Consider the following 15220-nt stretch of genomic DNA (forward strand, 5'->3'; position numbering starts at 1 on the left):
GAAATATATGAATAATAATCATGAAAAATATTTTCGCTTTACGATATACCCTTTTCATATTACAACAAATGATCCATTTCTTTATTCAAGTATAAATAGAATTAAACATTAATATTTGTGAGAGAGATAATCACTACTTTGAAGTAAAAGATACCTACATTATTCAATTCGTCCTTTTTAAGGTAGTGGGGTTGGCGGGATGGGTGGCCAACTGGGCCAATCCATGAATATTCATCACCACACCAAAAAAGAGCCAAAACTCACAGCTCCCCAAATACAGTCTATTCCTGAGATGGGAAAGAAATCGCGAGACCGCGGCAGCTACCTTCGAAGTCAGTTAACGTTAATTAGAAAATTAGGATATCTCGAGGCAGATAATCGCCCCGCCGGATACATCTAATTTGATAAGGGCAATGGAAGGTCTCGTTCAATAGCGTCAATGTCTTTCAAGCCTCCCGTCAACAGGAGGCGTTATCGCCTCAGGCGGACTTTGGGTGAAATGAGCCTCTGTCTCGATATACCTTCCACGTCTTGTAAATACTTGGCCTTCACGTGAAGCTCTTTCAAAGATTCCAATACTATATTTCGTGAAGAAGAGGTAGAGGTTATAAAACCTTAAGATAATGAGAGTGACTTCGTTCTGATACTATGGCCTTGGGTCGATTCCCGCTACGGACATCAAAAATACTTTGAATAATTGCATTTAAAGATAAGGCTTTGTAATGACACAGTAAGCACCATGATAAGTATAATATAAAGACATTGCACAAGGTTATTTTAATCATAGGAAAAGGAATTCTAATGCACAAGAAGGATTATATTTTCACACAATGAAAAGATTCAAATTTAATAAAAGGTTTAGAGGGTACTCTACCAAAGATTAGATTAAATTATAAATTTTTTGGCAGATGGCCAAGTGTCCTCTACTATCAGTAGGCATAATTACATGGAATAATCCTTCGATAGTCTAATGGGTTATAATATGAATAAATTTTTTTGAAGTTTATTACTCGTTCTCCTCTATCTCTATTTCTGAATGGCAAAACTTGAACAAGACAAGGAATATATAAGCAGAATTACACCATGTTCCAGTTTGAATATCAAACTCAACACTGATGTTATGAAATGTAAGCTGCATTTGAGATTTAGTAGAGGTGCAAAACCGAAATCATTCCGGAAAACATTTATCAGGTGATTCCACGAAAAAAGAATAATATTACATAGACTTATGTCAAAAGGACACAACCATAAATAAACAGCGGCCTCTAAAAATACAAATTATGATACCGCCCTCCTGAAAATCCTTCTGCAGTTTCTTAACCAAATCTGAAAAAGTGAATATTGAAAATACGCCAAACTTATGCAAACGTCCCAGGTAAATAATTAAATAAATAAATAAGTAAATAAATAAATAAATAAATAGATAAATAAATAAATAAATAAATAAATAAATAAATAAATAAATAAATAAACGAAGAAAAAGACAACCGGGGAAAATTAAGGAAAACAATCGCTCTTCCTCTAAGGGTTCTTCTAAATTTTTTCTTTCATTCTTTCTGCTTCTCCAATTCCGCCTTCAGCTTGTGCATAAAGGAGAGAGAAAATGGCGAGAGAAAAAGCCGGAAATAATAAGAATAAGAAATGGCGAGGATAAGAGGAAGAGATCCGAGTATGGAGACTCTCTAAGCAAAACAAGAGGAAGAAGAAGAGGAAGAGGAGGAAAGAGCGAAGCACTGAAAGAAATGGTGATTCCACTTGGATGGTGAATTCGGTGACATCGGCTGTCTCGTAGAGCGTGAAATACGAAGTCGCCGCCAGTGAAAAACGACCTCAGGAAGCGGGCCACTGTGGGCAGGAGTGAGTGTCTGACATAAACGAGACTATCCTATTAAGCCCAAGGGGAGGCCTCCATGAGTGCCAGATGAGGGTGGTTATCTGAATGGGTCCTAAGTGGGCTTTGGGTCTTTCGATGATGATAAAGGTTGAACAAAGAATATATTTGATAATTATTAAAATAATAATCGTGCAAAACATTTTAGCTTTATAATATATCCTTTTCATATTACAGCAAATGTGACATTGCTTTTTTAAAGTATAAATAAGCTTAAAACATTAAAATTATTAGAGAGATAATCACTACTTTGAAGAAAAAGACACCTGCATTATCCAATTCGTCCCCATTAAGGTAATGAGTTTTGCGGGATGGAGCGGCCATCTTGGCCAATCCCATGAATATTCATCACCATACGAGGAGGGCCAAAAACTCGCAGCTCCGTAAATTCAGTCTATTCCTGATATGGGGATAGGAATCGGGAGACCGGGCTCCTACCTTCAAATTCAGTTAACGCTAAATAGGATTAAGGATATCTCGAGGCAGATAATCGCCCCGCGGGATACATCTAATTTTGATAAGGGCAATGGAAGGTCTCGTTCAATAGCGGTCAATGTCTCTTAAGCCTCCCGTCATTAGGAGGCGTTATCGCCTCAGGCTGACTTTGGGTGAAATGAGCCTCTGTCTCGATATACCTTCCACGTCTTGTAAATACTTGGCATTTACGTGGAGCTCTTTCAGAGATGCTAATTCAACGTTTCGAAAAGAGGTGTTTTCGAAATCTAAAATCTAATATGATCACGATGAGACTTTTTCGAAAAGAAAGAGGTTTCAGAGTGGGATTTTCGCTGGAAATAAACTGAAGAGTTTGGCTAATGAGATGTTGACCGAGTTTTATTTTTACATTTTTGAAAGATCTTTTTGGTTGTTTAATTTCGTTCTTGTTTTATACTATCATACAATGGCAAATCCAATCACTCGAGAAAACTAGGGTTTCAGTCCAATGTTAAGAATGAGAAATAAATACGATATTAATTGTAAAAGCATTTCTAAAACGTATCGATTCCATATAGTGGATCTTTTCCAGAATGAGTTATTAAAACTCCCATCATTATGGAAAATGGCAAATTTGCATCTCCATAACTCTGGAATCTAGGAAAGGAACAGGACACTGAAATTGTAAACGTAAATAAGTCCATATTGTCTTAAACGGCACATTCAGCAGTTAAGTTACATATATTGCTTTAGAAAAGTGAACAAGTGGTCAACTCACATGTTTCCCCAAACAAAACAAGTAAATAATCACAATATTTAGAATTACGTTAGGTGGTTACCGACATAAATAAACTGCAGGAATCAATAAAATAATATATAATGCGGCTCTCCCCAAAATCCTTCGGCATTGCTTAACTAAATCTCAAAAAGTGAATATCGAAATACGCCAAAACGCTCCAAGCAAAAAAAAAAGGAAAAAAATAGAAAAACGAAGAAAAAGACAATGGCTAAAAAGCTCTGTAAACAACAATCTTCCTTTAAGGGTTCTTCAAAGTTTTTTTACTTATTTTTTTCTGCTTCCTCAATTCCGCCTTCAGCTTGTGCATAAATGAGAGAGAAAAAGCTGAAAAAATCAGAGACCAAGAAGAGCGAAGAGAAGAGGAAGAGATTCCGACGAGGAGACTCTCCAAGCAAAAAAAGAGGAAGAGGAAGAGGAAAAAGAGGGAAAGAGCGAAGCACCGTAAGAATTGGTGACTCCACTTGGATGGTGAATGCACTGACAGCAGCTGTCTCGTAGAGCGCGAAATACGGAGTTCCCGCCTGTGAAAACGACCTAAGGACGGGCCACTGTGGGCAGGAGGGAGTGTCTGACATAAACGTGATTGCTATTGGCCGCAGACGATTCCTATTAAGCCCAAGGGGAGGCCATGAGCGACAGATGGAGGAGGTTCTCGAAATGGTTCCTAGTGGGTGCATTTGGGTCTTTCGATAATGATGATATATGTTGAATAAAGAAAATATTGAAGAATTATTATGAATAATAATCGTGCAAAAATATTTTCGCTTTATGATATACCTATTTCATATTACAGCAAATGATTCCATTTCTTTATTCAAGTATAAATAGAATTAAACATTAATATTTGTGAAAGAGATAATCACTACTTTGAAGAAAAAGATACCTACATTGTTCAATTCGTCCTTTTTAAGGTAGTGGGGTTGGCGGGATGGGTGGCCAACCGGGCCAATCCCATGAATATTCATCACCACACGAAAAGAGCCAAAACTCGCAGCTCCCCAAATACAGTCTATTCCTGAGATGGGAATGGAAATCGCGAGACCAGGGCACCTCCTTCGAAGTCAGTTAACGCTAAACAGAATTAAGGATATCTTGAGGCAGATAATCGCCCCGCAGGATACATCTTATTTTGATAAGGGTAATGGAAGGTCTCGTTCAATAGCGTCAATGTCGCTTAAGCCTCCCGTCATTAGGAGGCTTTATCGCCTCAGGCTGGCTTTGGGTGAAATGAGCCTCTGTCTCGATATACCTTCCACGTCTTGTAAATACTTGGCATTTACGTGGAGCTCTTTCAGAGATTCTAATTCTAATGTGAATACGATGAGACTTTTCGAAAAAGGAAAGAGGATCATAGTGGGATTTTCGCTGGGAATGAAACTGAAGAGTTTGGCTAATGAGATGTTGCCTGAGTTTTATTTTTACATCTTTGAAAGATCTTCTTGGTCGTTTAATTTCGTTCTTGTTTTATACTTATCATATAATGGCAATCCAATCACTCGAGAAAACTAAGGTTTCAGTCCAATGTTAAATTAAGAATGATAAAGGAAAGTAAATACGATATTAATTGTAAATGGCATTTCTAAAAGGTAATTGATTCCATATAGTGGATCTCTTCCAGAATGAGTTAATTAAAAACTCCGATCTTTATGGAAAATGGCAACATTTGCATCTCCATAACTCTGGGAATCTAGGAAAGGAACAGGACACTGAAATTGTAAACGTAGATAAGGTCATATTCTCTTTAACGGCAAATTCAGCAGTTAAGTAATATATAATGGTTTAGAAAAGTGAACAAGTGGTCAACTCGCATGTTTCCCAAACAAAATAAGTAAATAATTACAATATTTAGAATTACGTTAGGTGGTTACCAACATAAATGAACTGCAGAATCAATAAAATAATATATAATGCAGCTCTCCCCAAGATCCTTCGGCAATTGCTTCACTAAATCTTAAAAAGTGAATATCGAAATATGCCAAACTTATGCAAACGCTCCAAGCACAAGGAAAAAAATAGAAAAACGAAGAAAAAGACAATGGCTAAAAAGCTCTGTAAACAACAATCTTCCTTTAAGGGTTCTTCAAAGTTTTTTACTTATTTTTTTCTGCTTCCTCAATTCCGCCTTCAGCTTGTGCATAAAGGAGAGAGAAAAAGCAGAAAAAAAATCAGTGACTTAGAAGAGCAAAGAGAAGAGGAAGAGATTCCGACGAGGAGACTCTCCAAGAGGAAGAGGCAGAAGAGGAAAGAGCGAAGCATTTTAAGAAATGGTGATTCCACTTGGATGGTGAATGCAGTGACAGCAGCTGTCTCGTAGAGCGCACGAAATAAACGAAATCGCCGCCTGTGAAAAACGACCTCAGGAACGAGGCACTGAGGGTAGGAAGGAGTGTCTGACATAAAACGCGACTGCTATTGGCCGCAGAAGATTCCTATTAAGCCCAAAGGGAGGCCATGAGCGTTTGATGAGATTCTCGAATTGGGTCATTAGTTGGCTTTCGGTCAATCGATTAAAATGGTTGGATAAAGAAAATATTCAAGAATTATTATGAAATATCGAGCAAAATCTTTTAACTTTATGATATATCCTTTACATATTACAGCAAATGATTCCATTGCATTTTTTAATCATAAATAGAATTAAACATTAATTTTTGTTAAAGCGATAATCACTACTTTAAATAAAAAGACACCTGCATCGTTCAATTGGTCCCCATTAAGGTATTGGGGCTGACGGGATGGGAGGGCCAATCCCATGAATATTCATTACCATACGCAAAGGACTAAAACTCGCAGCTCCCCAAATTCAGTCTATTCCTGAAATGGAATGGGAATCGGAGACCGGGCACCTACCTTCGAATTCAGTTAACGCTAATTAGGATTAAGGATATCTCGAGGCAGATAATCGCCCCCAAAAGATACATCTAATTTTTGATAATGGGCAACGGAAGGTCTCTTTCAATAACGGGGTGAATGTCTCTTAAGCCTCCCGTCATTAGGCGGCGTTATCGCCTCAGGCTGACTTTGGTTGAAATGAGCCTCTGTCTCGATACACCTTCCACGTCTTGTAAATACCTTGGCATTTACGTGGAGCTCTTTCAGAGATGCTAATTCAATGTTTCGTGAAAAGCTGTTTTCGAAATCTAAAATCTAATGTGAGTACGATGAGACTTTTCGAAAAAAAAGGAGAGAAATTCAGAGTGGGATTTTCGCTGGGAATGAACTGAAGAGTTGGGCTAATGAGATGTTGACTGAGTTTTATTTTTACATCTTTGAAAGATCTTCTTGGTTGTTTAATTTCGTTCTTGTTTTATACTATCACAAAATGGCAAATCCAATTACTCGAAAAACTAAGGTTCCAGTCCAATGTTAAGAATGAGAAATAAAAGATAATCGATTCCATATAATGGATCTCTTCCAGAATGAGTTAATTAAAACTCCGATCATTATGGAAAATGGCAACATTTGCATCTCCATAACTCTGGAATCTAGGAAAGGAACAGGACACTGAAATTGTAAACGTAAATAAGTCCATATTCTCTTAAACGGCAAATTCAGTATTTAAGTTATATAAAATTGCTTTAGAAAAGTGAACAAGTGGCCAACTCACATGATTCCAAACAAACAAATAAGTAAATAATCACAAAATATTTATTAAATTACGTTAGGTGGTTACCGACATAAATAAACTGCATGAATTAATAAAATAATATATAATGCGGCTCTCCACAAAATCCTTCGGCAATTGCTTCACTAAATCTCAAAAAGTGAATATCGAAAATACGCCAAACTTATGGAAACGCTCCAAGCAAAAAAAGGGAAAAAAAAAAAAAAAAATAGAAAAACGAAGAAATAGACAATGGCTAAAAAGCTCTGTAAACAACAATCATTCTTAAGGGTTCTTCAAAGTTTTTTTCTTATTTTCTCTGCTTCCTCAATTCGCCTTCATCTTGTGCATAAAGGAGAGAGAAAAAGCCGAAAAAAATCAGACCAAGAGGAGCAAAGAGAAGAGGAAGAGATTCCGACGAGGCGACTCTCCAAGCAAAATCAAGAGGAAAAGGAAGAGGAAGAAGAGGAGAGAGCGAAGCACCGTAAGAAATGGTGATTCCACTTGGGTGGTGAATGCAGTGACAGCACCTGTCTAGTAGAGCGCGCGAAATATACGAAGTCGTCGTCTGTGAAAACGACCTCAGGAGCGGGCCCACTGTGGGCAGGAGGGAGCGTCTGACATAAACGTGACCGCTATTGGCCGCAGACGATTCCTATTAAGCCCCAAGGGGAGGCCATGAGCGACAGATGGAGGAGGTTATCTGAATGGGTCCTAGTGGGGCATTTGGGTCTTTCGATAATGATGATATATGTTGAATAAAGAAAATATTGAAGAATTACTATGAATAATAATCATGCAAAATATTTTCGCTTTATGATATACCCTTTTCATATTACAGCAAATGATTCCATTTCTTTATTCAAGTATAAATAGAATTAAACATTAATATTTTGTGAGAGAGATAATCACTACTTTGAAGAAAAAGATACCTACATTGTTCAATTCGTCCTTTTCAAGGGTTGGCGGGACGGGTGGCCAACTGGGCCAATCCCATGAATATTCATCACCACACGAAAAGAGCCAAAACTCACAGCTCCCCAAATATAGTCTATTCCTGAGATGGGAATGGAAATCGCGAGACCGAGCACCTACCTTCGAAGTCAGTTAACACTAATTAGAATTAAGGATATCTCGAGGCAGATAATCCCCGCGGAATACATCTAATTTTGATAAGGGTAAAGGAGGGCCTCGTTCAATAGCGTCAATGTCTCTTAAGACTCACGTCATTAGGAGGCGTTATCACCTCAGGCTGACTTTGGGTGAGATGAGCCTCTGTCTCGATACACCTTCCACGTCTTGTAAATACTTGGCCTTTACGTGAAGCTCTTTCAAAGATTCCAATACTATATTTCGTGAAGTAGTGGTAGAGGCTATAAAAGCCTAAACATAATGAGCGTTACTTCGTTTTGATGCTATGGCCTTGTGGGGTGATTCCCGCTACGGCCATCAAAAATACTTTGGATAATTTCATTTAAAGATAATTCTTTGTAATGACAACAGTAAGCACTTGATAAGTATAATATAAAGACATTGCACAATGTTATTTTAATCCTAGGAAAAGGAATTCTAATGCACAAGAAGGATTATATTTTCTCAAGATGAAAAGATTCAAATTTACAAAAGGTTTAGAGGGTCCTCTACCATAGATTAGATTAGATTATAAAATCTTTGGCACATAGCCAAGTGTCCTCTACTACAGTAGGCATAATTACATGGAATAATCCTTCGATAGTATAATGAGATTATAATATGATTTTTGAAGTTTATTTCTCGTTCTCCTCTCTCTATTTCTGAATGACAAAACTTGAACAAGACCAGGAATATATATGTGCAGAATTACACCATGTTCCAGTTGAATATCAAACTCAACACTGATATTATGAAATGTAAGCTGCATTTGAGATTTAGTAGAGGTGTAAAAACCGAAATCATTCAAGAAAACCTTATAAGGTGATTCCACGAAACAAAAAATCCTATTACATAGACTTATGTCAAAAGGCCGCCACCCTAAATAAACAGCGGCTTCTAAAAATATAAAATATGATACCGCCCTCCTGAAAATCCTTCGGCAGTTTCTTTACCAAATCTGAAAAAGTAAATATTGAAAATACGCCAAACTTATGCAAACGCCCCAGGTAAAACTAAATAAATAGACAAATAAATAAATAAACGAAGAAAAAGACAACCGGGGAAAATTCAGGAAACAACGCTCTTCCTCTATGGGTTCTTCTAAGTTTTTTCTTTCATTCTTTCTGCTTCACCAATTCCGCCTTCAGCTTGTGCATAAAGGAGAGAGAAAATGGAGAGAGAAAAAGCCGGAAATAATAAGACTAAGAAATGCGAGAAGAAGAGGAAGAGATCCTGAGTAGGAGACTCTCCAAGCAAAACAAGAGGAGAAGAAGAGGAAGAAGAGGAAAGAGCCAAGCACCGTAAGAAATGGTGATTCCACTTGGATGGTGAATGCGGTGACATCGGCTGTCTCGTAGAGCGCAAAATACGAAGTCGCCGCCAGTGAAAACGACCTCAGGAGCGGGCCACTGTGGGCAGGAGGGAGTGTCTTAAATAAACGTGACTGTTATTAGCCGCAGACGAATCCTATCCAGCCAAAGGGGAGGCCATGAGTGCCAGATGAGGGTTGGTTTATCTGAATGGGTCCTAAGTGGGCTTTTGGGTCTTTCGATGATGATAAAGATTGAATAAAGAAAATATTAAATAATTATGAATAATAATAGTGCAAAACATTTTAGCTTTATAATATATCCTTTTCATATTACAGTAAATGATTCCATTGCTTTTTTAAAGTATAAATAAGCTTAAAACATTAATATTGTAAAAGAGATAATCACTACTTTGAAGAAAAAGACACCTGCATTGTCCAATTCGTCCCCATTAATGTAATGGGGTTGGCGGGAGGATGGAGGGGCCAACGGGGCCAATCCCATGAATATTCATCACCATACGAAAAAGGGCCAAAACTCGCCTGAAATGGAATGGGATTCGAGAAACCAGGCTCCTACATTCGAATTCAGTTAACTCTAATTAGGATTAAGGATATCTCGAGGAAGATAATCGCCTCGCCGGATACATCTAATTTTGATAAGGGTAATGGAAGGTCTCGTTCAATAGCGGTCGAATGTCTCTTAAGCCTCCCATCATTAGGAGGCGTTATCACATCAGGCTGACTTTGGGTGAAATGAGCCTCTGTCTCGATACACCTTCCACGTCTTGTAAACACTTGGCATTTACGTGAAGCTCTTTCAGAGATGCTAATTCAACGTTTCGTAAAGAGATGTTTTCGAAGTCGAAAGTCGAAAATGATTACGATGAGACTTTCGAAAAAAGGAGAGAGATTCAGTGAGGATTTTTGCTTGGAATGAACTGAATAATCAGGTTAATGTGATGATCCCTGAGGTCTATTCCAATATCTTTGAAAGATTTTCTTCTCGGTTATCTAAATTCGTTCTTATTCTTTATTATCATACAATGGCAAATCCTTCTGCTTGAAAAAAAATTAAGATTTCGGGCCAATTTTTGGGATGAAACATGTTTACGATATTATTCGCAAAAGGCATTTCTAAACGGTAATCGATTCCATACAGTTTAGTTTGTTTGTATGGTGTTTTTACGTTGCATGGAACCAGTGGTTATTCAGCAACGGGACCACCGGCTTTATGTGACTTCCGAAACCACGTCGAGAGTGAACTTCTATCACCAGAAATACACATTTCTGAACCCTCAATGGAATGCCCGAGAATTGAACTCGCTGCCACCGAGGTGGGAGGCCAAGACCAAACCGACAACGCCACTAAGGCGATGATTCCATACATTGAATTTATTTCAGAATGAGTTAGAGCTCCGATCATTATGGTAAATGAGAATCCAGGAAAGGAACAGGACACTAAAAGTGTAACTGTAAATAACACCATATTCTCTTAAATAGCAAATACCAAAGTTTATATAATGCTTTAGAAAGTGGAGAAGTAAACTCACACGTGTTCCAAAGAAATAAGAAAATAATCACAATATTTAGAATCATGTTAGGTGGTTACCAACATAAACAAACTGCAGTGTTCTAAAAATAATATATAAAGCTGCTCTCCCGAAAATCATTCGGCAATTACTTTACTTAATCTTAAAAAGTAAATATCGAAAATATGCCAGACTCATGCAAATGCCCCAGTTAAAACAAATAAAAAAAACGAAGAAAAAGACAATGGCGAAAAAGTCCCGGTAAACAACGCTATTCCTTTAAGGGTTCTTCAAAGTTTTTTTTGCTTTCATTTTTTACGCTTCCCCAATTACGCCCTCAGCTTATGCATAAAGGAGAGAGAAAGAAAAAGCTGGAAATTAATCAGAGACTAAGAAAAGCGAAGAGAAGAAGAAGAGATCCCGACGAGGAGACTCTCCAAGCAAAACAAGAGGAAGAGGAAAGAGCGAAGCGCCGTAAGAAATGGTGATTCCACTTGGATGGTGAATTCGGTGACAGCGGCTGTCTTGTAGAGCGCGAAATACGAATCCCCGCCTGTGAAAACGACCTCAGGAGCGGGGCACTGAGGGTAGGAAGGAGTGTCTGACATAAACGGGACTGCTATTGGCCGCAGAAGATTCCTATTAAGCCCAAAGGGAGGCCATGAGCGTTTGATGGAGATTCTCGAATTGGGTCATTAGTGGGCTTTCGGTCTATCGATGAAAAAGGTGGTTGGATAAAGAAAATATTCAAGAATTATTATGAATTATAATCGAGCAAAATATTTTAACTTTATGATATATCCTTTACATATTACAGCAAATGATTCCATTGCATTTTTTAATCATAAATAGAATTAAACATTAATTTTTGTTAAGCGATATCACTACTTTAATAAAAGACACCTGCATCGTTCAATTGGTCCCCATTAAGGTATTGGGGCTGACGGGATGGAGGCCAATCCCATGAATATTCATTACCATACGCAAAGGACTAAAACTCGCAGCTCCCCAAATTCAGTCTATTCCTGAAATGGGAATGGGAATCGGGAGACCGGGCACCTACCTTCGAATTCAGTTAACGCTAATTAGGATTAAGGATATCTCGAGGCAGATAATCGCCCCCAAAGATACATCTAATTTGATAAGGGCAACGGAAGGTCTCTTTCAATAGCGGTGAATGTCCTCTTAAGCCTCCCGTCATTAGGTCGGCGTTATCGCCTCAGGCTGACTTTGGTTGAAATGAGCCTCTGTCTCGATACACCTTCCACGTCTTGTAAATACTTGGCATTTACGTGGAGCTCTTTCAGAGATGCTAATTCAGCGTTTCGTAAAAAAAGTGTTTTCGAAATCTAAAATCTAATGTGATTATGATGAGACTTTTCGAAAAAGGAGAGAAATTCAGAGTGGGATTTTCGCTGGGAATGAACTGAAGAGTTGGGATAATGAGATGTTGACTGAGTTTTATTTTACATCTTTGAAAGATCTTTTTGGTTGTTCAATTTCGTTCTTGTTTTATACTATCACAAAATGGCAAATCCAATTACTCGAAAAAACAAAGGTTCCAGTCCAATGTTAAGAATGAGAAATAAAAGGTAATCGATTCCATATAATTGATCTCTTCCAGAATGAGTTAATTAAAACTCCGATCACTATGGAAAATGGCAACATTTGCATCTCCATAACTCTGGAATCTAGGAAAGGAACAGGACACTAAAATTGTAAAACGTAAATAAGTCCATATTCTCTTAAACGGCAAATTCAGTATTTAAGTTATATATATTGCTTTAGAAAAGTGAACAAGTGGTCAACTCACATGTTTGCCCAAACACAATAAGTAAATAATCACAATATTTAGAAATACGTTAGGTGGTTACCGACATAAATAAACTGCATGAATTAATAAAATAATATATAATGCGGCTCTCCCCAAAATCCTTCGGCAATTGCTTCACTAAATCTCAAAAAGTGAATATCGAAAAATACGCCAAACTTATGGAAACGCTCCAAGCAAAAAAAGGAAAAAAAAGTAGAAAAAGAAGAAATAGACAATGGCTAAAAAGCTCTGTAAACAACAATCATCCTTTAAGGGTTCTTCAAAGTTTGTTCTTATTTTTCTCTGCTTCCTCAATTCCGCCTTCAGCTTGGTGCATAAAGGAGAGAGAAAAAGCCGAAAAAAAATCAGGGGAGACCAAGAAGAGCAAAGAGAAGAGGAGAGATTCCGACGAGGCGACTCTCCAAGCAAAACAAGAGGAAAAGGAAGAGGAAGAAGAGGAGAGCGAAGCACCGTAAGAAATGGTGATTCCATTTGGATGGTGAATGCAGTGACAGCAGCTGTCTCGTAGAGCGCGCGAAATATACGAAGTCGCCGCCTGTGAAAACGACCTCAGGAGCGGGGGGCACTGTGTGCAGGAAAGAGCGTCTGACATAAACGTGACTGCTATTGGCCGCAGACGATTCCTATTAAGCCCAAGGGGAGGCCATGAGAGACAGATGGAGGAGGTTCTCGAAATGGGTCCTAGGTGGGCATTTGGGTCTTTCGATAATGATGATGTATGTTGTATAAAGAAAATATTGAAGAATTATTATGAATAATAATCGTGCAAAATATTTTTCGCTTTATGATATACCCTTTTCATATTACAGCAAATTATTCATTTCTTTATTCAATATAAATAGCATTAAACATTAATATTTGTGAAAGAGATAATCACTACTTTGAAGAAAAAGATACCTACATTGTTCATTCGTCCTTTTTAAGGTAATGGGGTTGGCGGGATGGGTGGCCAACTGGGCCAATCCCATGAATATTCATCACCACACTAAGAGAGCCAAAACTCACAGCTCCCAAATACAGTCTATTCCTGAGATGGGAATGGAAATCGCAAGACCGGGCACCTACCTTCGAAGTCAGTTAACTCTAATTAGAATTAAGGATATCTCGAGGCAGATAATCACCCCGCCAGATCCATCTAATTTTGATAAGGGCGGGTAATGGAAGTCTCGTTCAATAGCGGTCAATGTCTCTTAAGCCTCCAGTAATTATGAGGCGTTAGGCCTCAGGCTTACTTTGGGTGAAAGATGAGCCTACTGTCTCGATACACCTTGCCACGTCTTGTAAATACTTCGCATTTCTGACGTGGAGCTCTTTCAGAGATACTAATTCATCGTTTTGTTAAGAGATGTTTTCGAAGTCGAAAGTCTAAAATGATAACGATGAGACTTTTCGAAAAAAGGAGAGAGTTCAGTGTGGGATTTTCGCTTGGAATGAACTGAATAATCAGGTTAATGTGATTATTGCTGAGGTCTATTCCAATATCTTTGAAAGATTTTTCTTCTCGGTTATCTAAATTCGTTCTTATTATATACTATCATACAATGGCAAATCCTTCTGCTTGAAAAAATTAAGGTTTCAGGGCATTTTGGGATGAAACATGTTTACGATATTATTCGCAAAAGGCATTTCTAAACGGTAATCGATTCCATACAGTTTAGTTTGTTTGTATGGTGTTTCTACGCTGCATGGAACCAGTGGTTATTCAGCAACGGGACCACCGGCTTTACGTGGCTTCCGAACCATGTCGAGAGGGAACTTCTGTCACCAGAAATACACGTTTCTGACCACTCAATGAAATGCCCTAGAATTGAACTCGCTGCCACCGAGGTGGCAGGCCAAGACCAAACCGACAACGCCACTAAGGCGATGATTCCATTCAATGATTTATTTCAGAATGAGTTAGAGCTCCTATCATTATGGTAAATGAGAATCTAGGAAAGGAACAGGACACTAAAATTGTAACTGTAAATAACACATATTCTCTTAAATAGCAAATTCCAAAGTTATATAATGCTTTAGAAATGCGAAGAAGTAGTAAACTCACGTGTTCCCAAAGAAATAAGAAAATAATCACAATATTTAGAATCATGTTAGGTGGTTACCAACATAAACAAACTGCAGTGTTCTAAAAATAATATATAATGCTGCTCTCCCGAAAATCCTTTCGGCAATTACTTCACTTAATCTTAAAAAGTAAATATCGAAAATATCCCAGACTCATGTAAATGCCCCAGTTAAAAAAAAATAGAAAACGAAGAAGACAATGGCGAAAAGTCCGGTAAACAACGCTCTTCCTTTAAGGGTTCTTCAAAGTTTTTTTTCCTTTCATTTTTTCCGCTTCCCCAATTACGCTTTCAGCTTGTGCATTAAGGAGAGAGAAGAAAAAACCTGGAAATAATCAGAGACTAAGAAAAGCGAAGAGAAGAAGAAGAGATCCCGACGAGGAGACTCTCCAAGTAAAACAAGAGGAAGAGGAAGAGGAAAGAGCGAAGCACCGTAAGAAATGGTGATTCCACTTGGATGGTGAATTCGGTGACAGCGGTTGTCTCGTAGAGCGCGAAATACGAAGTCCCCGCCTGTGAAAACGACCTCAGGAGCGAGGCACTGAGGGTAGGAAGGAGTGTCTGACATAAACGGGACTGCTATTGGCCGCAGAAGATTCCTATTAAGCCCAAAGGTAGGCCA

General features: G+C 38.2%; 1 protein-coding gene across 1 annotated transcript in view; it reads left to right on the top strand.

The window, feature by feature from the left end:
* Positions 1 to 439: 439 nt before the first annotated feature.
* Positions 440 to 15220, top strand: part of LOC135216302 (trichohyalin-like) — a 29185-nt gene continuing 14404 nt past the window's right edge. The window contains exons 1-9 of the mRNA XM_064251475.1: positions 440 to 552; positions 3424 to 3566; positions 4037 to 4185; positions 5254 to 5409; positions 11043 to 11175; positions 12842 to 12986; positions 13152 to 13251; positions 13460 to 13607; positions 14894 to 15031. Of these exons, the coding sequence (XP_064107545.1) occupies positions 440 to 552; positions 3424 to 3566; positions 4037 to 4185; positions 5254 to 5409; positions 11043 to 11175; positions 12842 to 12986; positions 13152 to 13251; positions 13460 to 13607; positions 14894 to 15031 (1225 nt within the window). The remainder of the gene's footprint in view (positions 553 to 3423; positions 3567 to 4036; positions 4186 to 5253; positions 5410 to 11042; positions 11176 to 12841; positions 12987 to 13151; positions 13252 to 13459; positions 13608 to 14893; positions 15032 to 15220) is intronic.

The sequence above is a fragment of the Macrobrachium nipponense genome, chromosome 6 (genome assembly GCF_015104395.2).
Source record: "Macrobrachium nipponense isolate FS-2020 chromosome 6, ASM1510439v2, whole genome shotgun sequence".
Taxonomy (NCBI): Eukaryota; Metazoa; Arthropoda; class Malacostraca; order Decapoda; family Palaemonidae; genus Macrobrachium; species Macrobrachium nipponense.